Source organism: Mandrillus leucophaeus, unplaced genomic scaffold (assembly GCF_000951045.1).
Source record: "Mandrillus leucophaeus isolate KB7577 unplaced genomic scaffold, Mleu.le_1.0 Scaffold108, whole genome shotgun sequence".
In the NCBI taxonomy this organism is placed as follows: Eukaryota; Metazoa; Chordata; class Mammalia; order Primates; family Cercopithecidae; genus Mandrillus; species Mandrillus leucophaeus.
In genome coordinates, this window is record NW_012098987.1 from 4,063,455 (window position 1) to 4,082,037 (window position 18,583).

The following is an 18,583-nucleotide window of genomic DNA, read 5'->3' on the forward strand; positions in this document are numbered from 1 at the left end:
TATAATTAGCTTATCTTTCCTCAAAGTTCTCTTGGGTCACTAGTTTCAGGAAATATTACATTTCTATGGCTTTTTCCAATCTCATCTTTTTTGTTGGTTTAACCAGGGGGTACATGTGCAGGATTGTGACATAGATAGATTGCATAGTGCTGGGATTTGAGCATTTATTGAACTCATCACCCAAACAGTGAACGCAGTACCCAGTAAGTAGTTTTTCAGCCCCTGTCTCGCTCCCTTCCCCTTTTGGAGACCCTAGTGTCTACTGTTTCTGTCTTTATGTCCATGCGTACCTATTGTTTAGCTCCCACCCTGGACCGTTAAAAATTTCTTCCTCCACAACAGCAACAAAAACACTGGTAAAAATTGTCCAAATCAACTTTTTCAGTACTCTAGAAATTAACAAAGGCTTGCAACATTCCAAGGAGCATTTATTCAAGAAAAACAGCTGAATATCAGTAAAAACAGTGAGCTTTGAGGTGTTTTTTTACCTTGCCCCAGCTTTTAGAAGACTTAAAAACCACTTGCACAAATGTGGTAGTTGTGAAAACTTCAGCCTAGCCACCACTGTGGACAGCGGAGGCACAATAGGTTTGGAGCTCCCTAAAAGTCCCATACTGAGAAAAATTGTCAGGAAGCCCCTTCGAAAGCTCCATGCCCCAGCTTTGTTTTTATTTGACCTGACTCAAAGTTTGCTCTTTGAGAACAGCCCTATCCCCAAGGGCATTTGTTGAAAACTATTAGCAGTAATTTATTTAACATCACAGCTACCAGAGGTAGCAATACCAGTTAGGGCTAACAAAAGTCTAACAACAACAACAACAACAACAACAAAACAAAATTTAAAAACAGAAAATGAGATTTCTATAATGTTCCCAAATATTCCTTGGAAGCTATAAGGCCATGTTTATGGGCAGGGCTCTATAAATGCCCAGGAAAGATCTAAAAAGGTCCTAATCTCTCACTTCTGACTGACTTTGAGGTTCTTCTCAGGCAGAAAATAAAAGCTAAGGCAGAGTTGTAAACTGCCTGCAGTCATATTAAACACATACCCCAACAAACACACAGAGACTCTCAGAAAAAGCTAAGAGACTCATTGGTTCAAGGAATTTAATAAACTTTGTCCACTCATTAGCTGTCCACTAAGTTCACTGAGCAGAGACTTCAGTAGCTGCCTACAAAGAATACAGATTTTGCAGAATTATCCTAGAAACATTATCAAACAAACAAACAGCAACAACAAAAATAAATAAATATGCAGTAAAAACAAGAAACCCAGGTAGGGGAAAGAATCCTAGAATAGACACATTATTTTAAATGTCCAGTTTTCAGCAAAACTTGTAAGACACACAAAGAAACAGGAAAGGATGGCTCACGCACAGGAAAAAAGCAACTAATAGAAATTATTCCTGAGAAGGCCCAGATGTTAAACTTATCAGACAAAGACTTTACATCAGGAATTATAAATATATTCAAAGAACTTAAAAATCAGTAACGTAGCTGTCCTCTAAAATTAAAGGATAAATTAAGACAAAACTGAGAAAAGTCATCTCTAGCAGACCTGCCCTACAAGAAATACTAAAGACAACTCTCAAGACTGAGCTGAGAGGACACTAGACAGTAACTTAAATCCATACAAAGAAATAATGAGCGCCAGTAAAAATGTAACTGCATGGTAAATATAAAAAACAGTATAAACGTTTTTTTCTTTATAGCCCTTTTCCTCCACCAGATTAAAATTTAACTGCAGGCTGGGAGTGATGGCTCACGCCTGTCATCCCCTAGCACTTTGGGAGGCTAAGATGGGTAGATCACTGGAGGCCAGGAGTTCAAGACCAGCCTGGCCAACATGGCAAAATCTCAGCACTACTAAAAACATAAAAAATTAGCTGGGCGTGGTGGCGAGTGCCTGTAATCCTAGCTACTTGGGAGACTGAGGCAGGAGAATTGCTTGAACCTGGGAGGCAGAGGTTGCAGTGAGCCGAGATCTCACCACTGCACTCCAGCCTGAGCAACGAAGACCCTGTCTCAAAAAAAAAAAAGATAAGATAAGAAAAGAAAAATTAACTGCATACAGCAATAATTGTAAAGCTGTGTTGGCGATAGGCACACAATGTAGAAAGATGTCATTTGTATAGCAATAATGGTACAAAAAGAGGGGAGAAAACAGAGCCATATAAGAGCAAAGTTTTATACAGCATTAAAATTAAGTTGCTACTAATCAAAATTAGATTGTGAAAAATTAAAATAATTGTAATCCCCAAAGGAACTATTAAAAAAGAACTCAAAATATATAATTTAAAAAAGGAATTACAATGATACACTAGAAAACAGAAAAAGAAACAACACAATATCTATCAACAGACAAATGGATAAACAAACTGGTGTACCAATACAAAAGAATATTATGTAGCCATCATAAGTAATGAAGTCCTGATACATGCTACAACATGGAAGATCCTTGAAAACATCAGGCTAAGTGTAAGACGCCAGACACAAAAGGCCATATATTATTCCATTTATATGATGTGTGCAGAAGCCAGATAGAAAATTCATGGTGGCTAAGGGGAGGTAGAAAGAGGAATGTCTGCTAATAGGTATGAGGTATGAAACTATTCTAAAATTCAATGGCTGTGATAGCCACACAACTCCAAATACACTAAAAACCACTCAATTTTTATACTTTAGATGGATGGATTTCCTTTTCTTGTGAATTATATCTCAACAAATCTATTTTTTAAGTTATAAAATAAGTAACCAACAAAAATAATCACATACATATATACAGATTCTATCAACTATACGTCAATATTAAAAATTTCATTAGGGCCCTATTGTTATTCAGTGGGTCTTAATCTCTGTAAGACTCTCTGGTAGTAGAATCAAAGACCTAGAATGGGCAAAAGAGAACGTTCTTCTGTCCTAAAAGCCAGGGACCTTTCCCCCTGACAGAATATGATCCATTAAAGGACCTTTGTCATTAATTTCCTGACCACTTGTTTACCTGCTTCATGCTAACAATGGATTTTTCAGCAACAAATGTAATCTAAGGAGAAGGCCGTCTTTCCTCATCTGCAACTGTGACACAACGACCTTCTGCCTTCCCCTCCAACACTAGAATAACTTTCAGTCTTAAAGTTCTTAAAAAAATAAGTAAATAAAAGCTTCTCTCTTTAACATTTTGCAGAATATCACATTCACTACTGGCATTCCCCATTCCTACTCCAACCTCACCCTCCCGGCAGCAGTGATGAGTTCTGCCAGTTAGTATTCCATGCGGAATTGCTGAGACTTTATTAGGAGAAATCCCATTAAAAATAATAAGATATCAAAGGTGGAAGATACAGCTCATAAAACAAGAGTATGAGGGGCAAAGTGGCTGGCAGGCTTCAAGACAAATAACTATTGGAGTCCAGAAGGGAAGATACAAGCCAAAAGAGTACCAAGGTGACATTTTAAAGAACTGTCTTCCACTTTGTCTGGCTGGTTTTATATGAAGTGTTGTCAGCACAACCTTTTCAATCATGTTGCCTGGATTGAATACAACTCACTTTCCTACGTACCTTTTAATTTCAGATCCCGACCTTTGTCCTCCTAATTCCTACAAAGTAAACTAAACAGACCAGCAAATGTTGACTCTAAGATTACATTTTTACACAGAAGGATACAGAACTTACCACTCTCTTTTCCCTGAAATCAATGCCCACTGTTGTGATAAATTTGGAGTTAAATTTACCATCTGTATATTGGTAAAGTACACTGGTCTTCCCTACGCCAGAGTCTCCCAAAGCTAAAAACTTGATGAGGTAATCATAATCTCCATCAGACATAATGAAGAACTCAGTGGTTCACCTGTAAAATACACACAAATTTTTTTAATTAAAATCCATTAGAAAACATTAATTATCCATTAAAAAAATGATGACAATATTCAGCTTAACACCTAATGTTAACCTGTATGTCTACAGGTTGTATGAAAAGAGGGTTACATACATATTGGTCACCATCCTTGAAGACCCAATAACTAGCTAGATGAGAAGCTATTGAAATAGTAATTAACAGTGTAGTTTTAATTTAACATATATGTAATCCCAGCACTTTGGGAGGCCAAGGCAGGCGGATCACCGAAAGTCGGGAGTTCGACACCAGCCTGACCAACATGGAGAAACCCCATCTCTACAAAATACAAAAATTAGCCAGGCGTGGTGGTGCATCCCTATAATCCCAGCTACTCGGGAGGCTGAAGCAGGAGAATCGCTTGAACCCGGGAGGTGGAGGTTGTGGTGAGCCAAGATTGCGCCATTGCACTCCAGCCTGGGCAACAAGAGCGAAACTCCGTCTCAAAATAAAAAAATAAATAAAAATAAAAATAAAAACATACATATTATAGTACCAAAAAAGGACAAAAATTCCAAGTGAGAATGATAATCAACAAGAAAGTAACAGTCACTAAGTCTTATCTGCAGACTATATAGAATAAAAACTAATACAAGAAAAATAGAGGAAGGAGAATGTTATAAGGAATAACAGTAATTGTTAGAGTACAAGTGGTTCCAATTTCCCCTCCTTTTTCAAAGTCTCCTAGTGCTACAATTTGCAATTGCAAAAATAAGGAACCAGTCCAAATGCTCACCAATCAATGAGTAGATAAAGAAATTGTGAGAGAGAGAGATATATATACACACACACACACACACACACAGATATATATGCACACACACACACACATACACACACACACATACATATACATATACACACACATACATATACATATACACACACACACCATGGAACACTACTCAGCCACAAAAAGGAATGAAATGATGGCATTCACAGAAATCTGGATGGAATTGAAGACCATTATTCTAAGTGAAGTAACTCAGGAATGGAAAACCAAACATCATATGTTCTCACTCATAAATGGGAGTGAAGCTATGAGGATGTAAAGGCATAAGAATAATACAATGGGCTTTGGGGACTCGGGGGAAAGAGTGGGAGGGGGGTGAGGGATAAGAGACTACAGATTGAATACAGTGTACACTGCTTGGGTGATGGGTCCTTCAAAATCTCAGAAATCACCACTAAAGAACTTATTCATGTAACCAAACACCACCTGTTCCCCCAAAAACCTATGGAAATTAAAAAAAAAAAAGAAACAAAGTCTCCTAGTGCTAGAACCTTGCCTTTTCTCTCTTTTTACATGGACATCTAGGCAATTTCATTTATTCTATTCATTTTCACATGTTATTACAGTTCCTTCAAAGACACTGTTATTTCACAAGTAAATTTACTCCCTGCTTCCTTACATATTACTATTAATATGTACTACATGTTATGTCAGACTTCTTTGGAATATCACTGCTCACTTGGGAACTGAGTTCCACATTTAAACAGTCACTGCTCAGAGACCATAGTCCCACAACCAAGGGCTCGCTTACCTATATTTACCTGGGTATTCTATCAAGAACTGCTAAAAATTCAGCTCTTCAATACTGACTAAAACAAAAGTCCACCTTAAGGAAGAAAAATTCATTTATATCAGCAATACCTAACCACGGCTATTTTTGGTTCTTTGCAATCAGCACTTTTCATGATTTGTTTTTACCCTCTAAATAGATTCAAAACCAAAATATCAGTCCAACTAGAAATGGGATCTCTCTCCAGGGAAGGTTTACTTTTTTATTAAAATTTTATTGATACATATTTGTACATTTTTATGGGGTACATGTAATATTTTGTTACATGCATAGAATGTAATGATCACATCAACACAATGTTACATGCACAGAATGTAATGATCAAGGTATTTAGGGTATTTATTACCTCGAGTATTTATCATTTCTATGCATTGAGAACATTTCAAGTACTCTCTTCTAGCTATTTTGAAATACACAATACATTTTTGTTAACTATAGTCACCCTAGTCTACTGTTGAACATTAGAACTTATTCTTTCCATCTAACCGTATGCTTGTACACATTAACCAACCTCTCTCCATTCTCCCCAATGCCAACAAACTCTCCTGAAAATCATAAAAATAACTATCTCATTAACACTGACAACTCTACATGACTATTCAAAAACATACATATTTATCTATCTAGATACATGCCAGATGTCCTGCATTAGATGCTACTGAGTCCTGGCATTATCTCCTTTTTACCCAGCCCCATATCCAGAAACTTGGCTGCCATACTCAGTGCTTCCTATAGGACTATTTCTATGTATCCATAAAATTAATAAAAACTCAGACAAGAATACTGACTGGTTTTCAATGTTGCCTCCCTTACCCTATCCTCAACTTGGTGACTCACCTTATGCTGAAAACTCCTGAATGCTGAGCCCCAAGAGCCACTGCAGGGTGTTTCCTCAGAGTCCTTCAGTGCAGATCTGCAACCTCACGTTTCAGGTATGGTCAGCCCGTGGATAAGGGCAGAGCCTCTACAAACATTCAAAATTCTATTTGCACACCATAAGGAGTGACACTTCACAGATGATGCCTTACCTATCTTTATAGTTGGGTATTTGCAAGTGTAGGTCACCAGTATTAATGACATATAACAGAATTCCTCTCCAAAAACCGACAACTTGGACATCAACATTATGGCATGTCACATCATAGCATCACACCTGGCTCTAAGTTATTGGAAATAAGAGCTAAGAATTGAAAAGCAAGTCCAGATAATGTTGACTCATTTGGGGGCTTCCCCTCAAACTGAATGGAGCAGCAGAAAACAATACCGATCCTGCAGTGAGAATGATGCAAGAAGACACTGTGGCTACCTTATTTCCTCTTTATTTTTAATTTGAAAAAAAAAGTTGGTATAACTATGTTTTTTATATCACTTAAGGTACATGAAAAAATGCTGTCACTAATGGCATCATATTCTAGAATTCTCTAAACCCACTTAAGTGGAATTCAAAGACTTAAACTATCTTTAATGTGTTTCATTTCCATGGATAATCACACATGTAAGTCTACAAGTGATCTTCATGAGTTTTGTTTTCTATTCGCAATAGCAATAGTGACCAAGTAATCATAAAGGGACTATTAACAAACCAAATACCGCAAACTGAAAGTATAGATACCACCATCAATATTAATCATAGTTCGCACTTTTCAGATTGTATCTTTAAGACAATTATCTGCTTTCTTGATCTGAAAATAAATGTTCAGACCTTCCACTCTCTGGGTTCAGTTTTCTAAAGGATAAAACAGAACCCAGAGAAGCAGACTGATTTGCACAATCTGGAATCTAGATCTCCTAGTTCCAAGTCCAATGTCTGTTCTACCCCAAGCTTCATGTCCGTTACTCATTTTTGTTACAAATGCAATATTGGGCTTTAAAGTGACCACTAGTATGGTATTTTACAAGGTAACCTAATAGGAAACTCATAAAATCAAGCAGAGCTGGGTTTGAAATCCCAAATCTCCCAGATACCAATTACTTGGATGTCTCTGAGCCTTAGATTTCCAGGTTTCTGTTCTATAAAAAAGAATACATACTACACCTCACACCATTGTTCTGAGGATTCAATGAGATACTGTTTATGGAATGCCCAGCACAATGGTTGGCATATACTGGGTACTTAACTGTTAGCTCACTTATTGTCTCCATTGTGGACATTCAGACTGAGTCTGAAGACCTAGAACAATTTTCAAATTGACTCTGGCCAGCTTAAAACATGTTTTTCTAGCACAAAGTATTGCTCACTGGTTCAAAGTGGTCGGCTGAGTTAACAAAGATCACTTTCAAACTAATTCTGATCTTTTTTAGCTGGTTCTAACCATTTGCAATTCATTTAATAAAGATATGTTTATTTCAAAAGAGTTCTGATCAACTTGAAAACAGGTTCAAATCCATATAAAATACACCCATCCATTTCAGCAAGTTCATAGTTGTTCAAAAGAATCTTGTTCATATTATTTTAGGGTGAGTTAAAAGAGGTTCTCCTACAAAACTACTTTCTGACTCTGGCTAAAACCTGATGTATCTAACCAAAATTATTGGAGTCTCATTGTAATTAGCTTTAATTGCTTCAGACTGGTTTTAGCTAGCTCAAATAGGCTCTCACTTGGACATGCAGGTTCTGACAGGCTCCTATAAGTTTTAGTTGGTTCTGAGTATATTTTACTGGATCGAACTCTGCTGACAAATTAAATCTACTTTCAATTGAGTCACACTTGCTCAAACTCTATTAAACTGCTGGAAACTAGTTTGATAACTACAGTTATCTATAAAATTGTTCTTACTTGTTTAGACTGATATAGACTGGTTCAAAACAGTCTGAAATGTTTCAAATTAATTTCAGATGTCCCAACAGTTCAAAACTAGAAACGTAAAATGACAATCGGAAGCACCAAAAACAACAGTGTGGTGCTTAAAACTTGTGCCAAACCAACAAACTTCAAATTCTATTTTTAAATTACCTCATTTGTAGGTATTCTGTATCCAAAAATGTATCTCCACCATTACATACTGTATCGCCACACTCGAACAGCATGTATGTGTTCGAGGACAGTAAAGGATTGGGAGAAAGGAGCACTGGCATAGGAGATGACGACAGATAACAGGGAAAGATGTGATGAGTGATACAGGCTTCCTGGGTTGAGAATTCATCTCCCATCTTACCTCAAAGACCCGGCAGAAAAACATTCACCCATGACCTAGCAATGAAGACTTCAATTGGGGAAAACCTTCAGCAAATTTGGATGCTGTCTAGAGTTTGTCCAAAATTGATCACACTGACCAGGCTGGTCTGGGTTAACAGAGACCAGAATTCCAAAGAATAAGGAAATTTCAGAGAAATAAAGGGAGTTGGGGGCAGGCAGGTTTTCAAAATAACAGATCTTTCAAGGTTTGGGCATGGTGTTCAGGGTGGCAGCCTTCTTATCTGAGCTTGCAGTCCAATTAGTGAAAGCCTGGAGTTAATGGAATTACCCCATCTTTCAGCAGAAAATCATTCTAGTCCATAGCAGACTATACTCCCAACTCCATCTTGCAATCCCATACCTGGTTTTCTCATCACTACTTATCACTACTAGGTGAAGACAACTTAATGTTAAGTCTCAATTGATGGTAGATTTTCATATAAATAATTTTTTTTAATTTATTACTCAAGTCCTGACTGGTATTCCTAGGGCCTGTTTTCCAGGAAGAAAATACTCCACTCCTCAAATACAGAAATCTAATAATGTAAATGATTTTTGTGTCGGCATTTCAGAGGACAAAGGGAAACAGTGAGAACACATAGTACCAGAATTTGACATTGGTGGCACCCAAACAACATTGTACGCTCACCATTTCCTGCTTGTACTCCAGCCTACTGAGGTTTGGGAAGCCGTTTCAGAAGGACTTCCCTGTGACACTCTCTTGTTGAAAATGTATCTGAAGCCTAGGTCAGATGGCCACATGTCAAGCACTTTACACACATTAGTACAACAATCCTCATCACTGCCCTAGAGGCAGGTTGTACATAGCATATACACTGTCTCCCGCAGAAAGATCTGGGGCTGTTCTATCATGAGTGCCGCAACGAGGGCATAAGTAACTGGGTCTTGGCCAGTCTACCCACATATTAGCATAGGCTCAATTCCAGTGTATTGTTGACAGGAGAAAAACATGGAGGTTAAAGGCAGAAACTCTACAACCAAGCCACCTGTATTTGAGCCCAGTCACGTAACTTTCGAAAATTTATTTAATCTCTTTTGTCTTGGGCTCCTCGTCTGTAAAATAGGAATGAGATTCTATTTTATCAATTCTAACATGCTTTCTTATTTTAACTTCTTTAAAACTGGGGTGCATCTTACATTTCAGTCTTACAACCCAAGACATCTTGCAATTGCTATTATAAATCCGGTGTCACTAGAGATACAGTTGTGTGAAAGTCTTTTGTTAGCATCTTCTAGCAAGGTCAAGAATGCATCATCAATATATTTTAGACTTAATGAAGCACAATAATAAAGCTGTTTCTGAGGGCTATTGTGAGGATTGAGCTAGGGTATACACACAAAGTTTGGAACAGTGGACAGGACATATAGTAAGTCCTATGTAAGTATTAGCTGCTATGAGCAGCAGCAGCATCCAGCAATCTGGCTTCCAAGGGTCAATATGCAGGCAATGATCTTTTCTTTCCTAGAAGTATAAGAATGTACACTGAGCCCCTAAACTGAAAATTAATTTTTAAAAATAAGGATGTGCTAAGAGTATTTGAAGCCAAGGTTACATATTTAAACTCTGTACCTTCTTGAAGAAAGTGCTGTCTACCTCAAGGAAATGTCTTCTAAAAAGCCAAGAATGACCTTAATTTGGGATACGCAAAAGACTTTCTTATTCAGCTCACTTCTCTCTCTCCTCCTTATACAAATATTTTTTCAAAGTGCTCTCCACCCTCACTATCATCAGATTAACAATAGAAAGCAAGGAACACCCACTTCCTCAACATGTACTATGTGGTGTTAATTGCCCGGTGAGAGAAAGTCTATCATCTTCCTTATTTTTAAAATAAAACATATTTTCACCTGTAATACCAGTGACTGAGGAGGCTGAGGCAAAAGGATAGCTTGAGGTCAGGAGTTCAAGACTAGCCCAGGCGACTAGTAAGACCTATCTTTTAAAAAAAATAAAAATAAAAATATATATATATATATATATATAAAAAAATAAAAAATTAGGCAGGTGTGGTAGCATTAGCCTGTAGTTCTAGTTACTTGCTTGGGAGGCTGAGGCAGGAGGATTGCTTAAGCTCAGGAGTTCAAGGCTGCAGTAAGATATGATCACATCACTACACAGCAGCCTGGGCAACAGATTAACATCCCATCTTTAAATAAAATTTTTTAATAAATAAAAATAACTGCACATGTACCCCCAAACTTAAAATAAAAGTTGAAGGAGAAAAGCACTTAAAAAAATTTTAAGTGTTTTCAAAAACACTTTTTAAGCGTTTTTTAGGAAACAAGATAGAAGAGAGTAGATTTAGTTAAGAGCAAAGGGAAAACATCTAGTTCTATTTCTCCCTCTCTTTCTGTCTCTCCTGCACACACACACAGACATATCACAGCCTGGATTTTCCATGAAGTGTCATATTAAAGTCAATCATAGATTCCAACCTTAGGATCCCCTACTATTAGGAAGAATCATTCTAAAACTACTCCAGACAGGTCAGCCATCTTTTGAAAGCCAAATTTTCCCTCTATTACTCATATTTAGTGCAGAGCAAAAGAAAGGGGAGGAATAATATTAACTGAACAACTACATGTAATAAATATACTTGATTTTATTTTATCTGCTCATTATCCTTCAAAAGAACTTCATGTCTGGACAAGACTCATCCTATACAGAGAGTGATGTTTTCTCAGTGTGATGGCAAATAGGCTTGAGTTCAGATTCTGACTCTTCTACTTTGTAGGACCTGATCCAAGTTTTTTAAACTAAGCCTTATTCTTTCAACTGTAAAATGGAGATAATAACAGTACTAATCTCACTGAGTTGTTTTAAGGACTAAGTGAGATAACCCACAGAAAGCTTTTAGCACATTGTTTGCCCTGTGCTAAGTGTTCAATAATTGAAACTTATTAACAATACTACTAATAGTTTCACCAAGTTCTTTATTAGCAAGGCATGTAATTTTATAACCTATTCTTAATGTAACCAGTACCTGAACCTTCAGAAAAATCATGGAAAGAAATTCAATGTAAATACAATGACTTTGGGGTGCCCTACTCATCACAAAATCTACTTTGGCATTCCAATCTAAGAATGAGTTGTATCTGGGTGGTTTTTGGTAATTTCAGACCTACGAGTACCCATCAGTTGAATGCTCTAATTTCCAGAAGAGGAAACTGAAACCCAGAGAAGGCAAATGAATAGTCTGAAATAAACCAGTTAGATATGGGGCTAGTCTAGATCTCAAGTCTCCTAAATTTCAGTCATGTATGCGTATTTTTTCATCTGTCTGTATTCCTTCCTTCAGAGCGAGAAACCTCAGTTATAGCTTCTTGAATTCAAGAAGCAAAAGTTTTCTTCAGTGCCAGCAGTTATAGCAGTGATAAACTGCTTTACGATTAAGGCTTGGGCTGTTACAGAGGTTGGGTTGAGGGATCTGTACTTCTGTCCTCAGAGCCCCTCTGTCAAGAAGCCCTTCCTCCTGATGGGCTCTGCCAAGGAGAGAAGTCATAAATTGGGAGCTTGTCTGCTTCTTGTTGGTCATTGCAAATCCAAGAAGAAAACAAAACAACAACCAAAAAAATCTCTTCTTGATACTTGTACCATATCCCATAAATCATCTTTCTTTCCCATGGTTTCAAAATGAAAAGCAAGCAGAGTAATCATGAAATTTTCCATTTCCCTGTAGAATTGCTCAGTCCCTTAGTATTTTCCTCTCAAATAAGATTATTTTAGGCTGGGTGCAGCAGCTCATACCTGTAATCCCAGCACTTTGGGAGGCCGAGGCGGGTGGATCACCTAAAGTAAGGAGTTCGAGACCAACCTGGCCAACATGGTGAAACCCTGTCTCTACTAAAAATACAAAAAATTAGCTGGGCGTGGTGGCGGGCACCTGTAATCCCAGCTTCCTTGGAGGCTGAGGCAGGAGAATCACATCGAGATCGCGCCATTGCTCTACAGCCTGGGCAACACAGTGAGACTTTATTTTCTCTGACATCATGTCTCTGTAAGGATACTTCTGACCCTCTATCTTTTTCCTTCATTCAATAAATATTGATTGAATGCTTACTATATGCTGGGTGCCAGCATACAATGGGGATCCAACTCAGTTATACTCAATGTGGAAAATGCATCTCTTACTCCTTGCCTACCTTAGACCTTATGGTTTTAGCCATGCCCCAGTCTAACTTCTCCCAATGACTATACCTGCCTTTGGGTTTTCAAATAAGCCAATCTTTCTGAACATTTTAAGCTTCTCTCATAAACATAACACAACATGACATCAAAATTCATATCCCAAGTCAGATGTTTCACAAAGATGCAAAAGGAATAAACATGCAAAAGGAATAAAAATGTTAAGCTCAGATGGGCATGGTGGCTCACACCTGTAATCTCAGCACTTTGGGAGGCTGAGATGGGCTGATCACTTGAGGTCAGGAGTTTGAGACCAGCCTGGTCAACATGGTGAAACCCCGTCTCTACTAAAAATACAAAAATACAAATGGCTGGGCATGGTGATGGGTGCCTGTAATTCCAGCTACTCAGGGGGGTTGAGGCAGGATAATCACTTGAACCTGGGAGGTGGAGGTCGCAGTGAGCAGAGATGGCACCACTGCGTTCCAGCCTGGGAGACAGAGGGAGTCTCCATCTCAAAAACCAAGTCAACAAACAAACAAAACAAAACAAACAAACAAAAACACGTGAAGCTCAGTAGAGAATAAAGAGATAGCCTCAACCTCCTGGGCTCATGTGATCCTCCTGTCACAGCCTCCCATGTAGCTGAGATCACAGCAGTGCACAAAACCATACACCATGCCCAGCTTTTTTTTTTTTTTTGTAGGTGGGAAGATGAGGTCTCCCTATGTTGCCCAGGCTGGTCTCAAACTCCTGAGCTCAAGAGGAGAAATATTTAGAAAGAGAAACATAAGGTATATTATAAAGAATGTTTTATCTGAAAATATTTTTAATTTTTTAGGATGGTTAATAAAATATTTGAGTGTTCCTATGTAACTTATGGACTTCAGTTCTTGCGGCGTAAAATTACTTTTGCAGAGAAATAGGAGCAGGTGAATACAACTATCACTTTTCGGGTAGCACAGAACATCAGCATTTATGTGAATTACAACACCACATATTCTTTCATATAATTTAACAGCCCCTTGTCCAGGGATTCGTTTGGAGAAAATGTTCATATACAAATGACTGGCATAGAAATATAAAGCTTATCAGTGCTTTTATGTTTAACGTTAAAAGCAGTAGGCTTTTCTTGTTTTTTTGTTTGTTTTGTTTTTAACGATGCCACTGTGGACCCATACGTGGCATTCTGGCAGGAAACACATAACAGAGACACCAAAAGCAAGGAAGAGAAGTCACGTGGCATGAGGCAGGATAGAAGAGGCATTTTATAATGTACCAAGATATTTGAGTAGGGACAACTTGCATTTACCAAATGAGCCCTGGCCACAACTCTCACAGCCCATTACAATTCCTACACCCTGCGGTGAAACACAGCTACTTTCACTTCAAAAGCAAGATGCATAGTGCCCAATAGCAGGAACCCCATTTCCATAAGTGGAGACAGCCTATGTCTTCTGTGCAGTTTACTCATCTCAACTTCTGGTCTAGATGTGTGTAGACATGGTCCTGCCCTCCCTAATATGTCAAGAGTGGAAAAAATGACGTTATAAACAAAGAGCTTGTCTTGTCTGTGCAAAATCTCAGGCGTAGAGAAGTGGAAATCTAACACCTTTGAAAAGTAGAAGGAAACAGGAATATGATTTTTCCTCGTTTCTTATTAAAAGATGAGTTTGATTTTATCTAAATTCAGAATATTAGATAACTGCATTTTATATTCACCTATAACCTAAGATTCATAAGTGCATTCCTATCAGTACAGTGTTTTATAATAATAACATAAGTCCATCCTTAACAGTGATGTTGAGGCAGCAGAGAAGTTCACAGCTAGAAACTGTTGAGATTTTAAGGTGTACAGCATTTGGCTTAATATTTACAAATGCACCTGCTACATAGGAATATTCCATTTCCCTCATTTAAACAAAGTGAAAACTTTTAGACCAAATGCTAGAAAACTGCTAGACCAGCTTCTAGCAGATGGTGATATTCCAGTATAGCAAGTTCTTCAGACAAAAAATAAAATTATCTGCAAATAGTGTTGAATTAAATATCCATTTCTAGGTCGGGCATGGTGGCTCATGCCTGTAACCCCAGCACTTTGGGAGGCCAAGGCAGGCGGATCACTTGAGGTCAGGAGTTCAAAACCAACATGGCAAAACCCTGACTTTACTAACAATACAAAAAAATGAGCCTGTAGTCCCAGCTACTCAGGAGACTGAGGCAGAGAATTACTTGAACCCGGGAGTTACATGTAATATACATATACACATGTATATACACATATATATAACATGTAAATATATACATATAATACATATATATATACACACACATTTCTAAATGCTTCCAAAACATACCTCATTTTTAGAAGCATCTTCCAGATGTTCATAATGTTTCTTAAAGAGAAAGACCAGGATGAAGAAAAAGTAAGCAGTCATAGCCCAGAAACCCATGAACTATTTCTGAAATGTCACCATCACCTCAGTGGGTGACCAACATAACCCAGTAGGCAAATAACACAAACAACTATATGTTAGGAAACAAGAGGGCATTGAAATGATTCCTGAAAGCAGAAAAGGTTGTGGAAGACCAATGTCAATGACTCAAATGAGATATCGGCTTTTTTTTTTAATTTATGGAAACCATTGACTCATTTACCCAAAAGACATTATTTGTTGCCCAAGGCTCTTCCAGGATCAGAATATGAATGTTTATAGAGATTTATGGAAAGTAAATGCATCAAAACACTGGGTCTTATAGGACTTACAGTTTGTGACAAGTACCTCTTGCTTTATAGATATAGGGTAATAGAAAAGAAAAGCAAACATAGAATATATGCCATTGGTAAAACATAGGCAATACAGTGGAAACAGGTGTGGCTGTTTGGTTTGCTTAGTAATATCTCAAATAATGTGACAGCAGTCTCAGAATGGACACGACCACACAACACTGCAATAGTCTGCTCAACCCATAGCTAAACATGCCTTCTACCACCACCAAGAAGCAAGCAGCCTCCAAGAATTTGGAACCAGTGCAAAATCTATGAAGTATGCTCCCACTGAGTGGTTGCTTTTTGTGAGCACATAGAAGACAATGAAACACAGACTTTGGAGTCAAGTTCTCCTAAATTCAAATAACAGTACACCACCTCCTACCTGTACAAAGTGAGCAGCAAAATACCTGATGAAGATCAATGAACCATAGCTATTCTTATGATTATGACAGATTAAGGATTAAATCAGGCTTGAGCACTGAGCCTGGTAGTTTTTCCACTCTACCTTCAGGATGACACTGAGACTTCATAAAGCTATCAAAGAATGGAGTGGAAATATTTCCTGAAAATGAAAAAGAAGGAACAACTTAAGCTACCTGGAAGGTGAAACATCTGCAAGCCCAACTGGTAAGTACAGGGAATTCTGGTATTAACAAGCTCTGAAGAGGTAAAATGCAGAGCTTTGGTTATCTCAGAGTGCCACCAAACTCGTGGGCTCAAGGCTCAAAGGCAGAAAAAAATAGAAATGACAGCACAGCCAGGACTGAGAGAATTACAAATCAGATAGCATTCAAAAAAAAAAAAAAAAAATCAGCACTCAAAGGACTTCACATTGCAAAGAGAATTTCCAAGTTGCAAAACGCAGACCTAAACAGTGTCAAGGAATCTGCCAAGACTCATCTTCCTGCAACATGAAACGTGCATGGAAAACCTTTGACCAACACAGACTGACTCCCCTATTGCATCTCACCTTCCTCAAGTTTTTTGTTTGCTGCAACACAGGAAAGATGTTAATCTGTTAGGGAAACACACCAATTCAAAAAGCAAACCCTTTGCTTTCTGAAGGAGCAATGATGCTTCTTTCCTTCTAAGAAAAATGTTGAATTAGAAGCAGCCAGACCTGTTAAAGATGACTGTCCAAATAATAAAAACAATTAGACAAATGTCCACGAGTTGACAGTAACTGGGGAAGAGAGGGGCTCATTTATCATTGACTTTTTAAAAAATGAGAATATGAGTACCATCAGTTTGGCACATAGATACTTAAAAAGACTACTAAGAGGCACGGGGTATGGCTTCACACCTCCCTTGTCCTGCCTACCCCACACCCTCACCCTCACTAACCACATTTTTTTTTTTGAGACACAGTCTCGCTCTGTTGCCCAGGCTGGAGTGCAGTGGCACGATCTTGGCTCCCCACACCCTCACCCTCACTAACCACATTTTTTTTTTTGAGACACAGTCTCGCTCTGTTGCCCAGGCTGGAGTGCAGTGGTGCAGTCTCAGCTCACCGCAAGCTCCACCTCCGGGGTTCACGCCATTCTCCAGCCTCAGCCTCCCGAGCAGCTGGGACTACAGGCGCACAGCACTACGCCCTGACTACAGGCAGTAACCACATTTAAGCAGATACTTTCTCTGCCCACAGGAATATGTTCTTCAGGTACATGGTTGCATGCTAAAGCACACAGGACTTCCATCTCTTCACAGCTGATTTTCATTTCCATAGTCAAACATCCGCCCTACCACACCCCATGCTGTGTTCCAACAGCCTCACTTCCAACCATCATCTGGGTGCCATAGCCTCTCTACTTTTAGTCTTTTTCCTCTTCTGGCTTTCCTGTCCCTCATCTCCAGGTACTGTTGCCAACTCCAGTTTGCATGTGCAAAAAGTGACATGTAACTAACAATGCCAGTGCTTTTCTTGTTACACACTGAGTTGCTATGTGAACTTCAAGGTGTGCAACCCTCCTCAATAAATTCATAATGTTGCTGTGTCTTCAGGGACTCCCACTTTTCCAATCAGGAAGAGTTTTTCCCCTGTGAAGTCTGGGAAAAAAGCCATTCTGGAAACCCAAGTGCTTCTTAGTACTATGCCAGTTTGGGCTTTACCATAATGTTAATGAAAAGGTAGCATTCTGATACAAACAGGTCACGCGTTTAAAACATTAGTATCTATAAATATGTTTATTATATCCCAACTTAGTTCTTTTAAAAACAGTAAACTAGGCTCAGAAAAATCAAGGCTTTTCCTGATGTTTTAATACCACTAAACCAATGATGCCAGGATTCTTAGCTTCTTCCATTTGGTGTCAGTACGCTGTAGACAGCCAGCTATATACAGGTCTTTTTGATTTTTGTCAAGTCTACTGTCTCCATTAATATATATTTACAACACATGTTTAAATGTTCCCTAAATATCATATTCTTTAGTAACGGAACCAAAAAAAAAAAAGAAAGGAAACTCACCTAATGGACAAGGTCAAATCAAATATACTTCTTATTGCTTCTCAAAGTCTTTCCTTATTTCACCTATTATTCAGTATGCAGAGTCTCAGAACTGACTGCATTTCTATCAGCAGCTGTTTATAGAATGGGGTGTGACTTGTGTTTACTTATGCAAAAGGACTGAAGAACAACAATGCACACTCATCCAGCCAGTTTCTAACTCAGCCTGTCAGATTACAGTTGGCTTTTTTGCTATTACTGTTGTCCATCTCTAATTTTATTGCACTGTGATTGCTAAATGTGGTCTGCATAACATTGAATTTGGGGGAATTTAAGAGGAATGAAGTTTATTTATTTAGAGACAGGGTCTCACTCTTGTTGCCCAGGCTGGAGCGCACTGGTGCTATTATGTCTCACCGCAGCCTTGACCTCCCCAGCTTAAGCAATCCTCCCATCTCAGCCTCCTAAGTAGCTGGGATCACAGGTATGCACCACCAAAAATGGATAATTCTTTCTCAGTTTTTTGGTAGAGACAAGGTGTCACTATGTTGCTGCCCAGGCTGGT

The 18,583-nt window shown here is 38.4% G+C and overlaps 1 protein-coding gene across 1 annotated transcript in view; it reads right to left on the reverse strand.

Annotated features, from left to right (window-relative positions):
• The window catches only part of RAB27A (RAB27A, member RAS oncogene family), a 107,041-nt gene that overhangs the window by 40,078 nt on the left and 48,380 nt on the right, over positions 1 to 18,583 (reverse strand). Inside the window, exon 3 of the mRNA XM_011986697.1 lies at positions 3,675 to 3,849. Within this exon, the coding sequence (XP_011842087.1) occupies positions 3,675 to 3,827 (153 nt within the window). The 5' untranslated portion in view covers positions 3,828 to 3,849. The remainder of the gene's footprint in view (positions 1 to 3,674; positions 3,850 to 18,583) is intronic.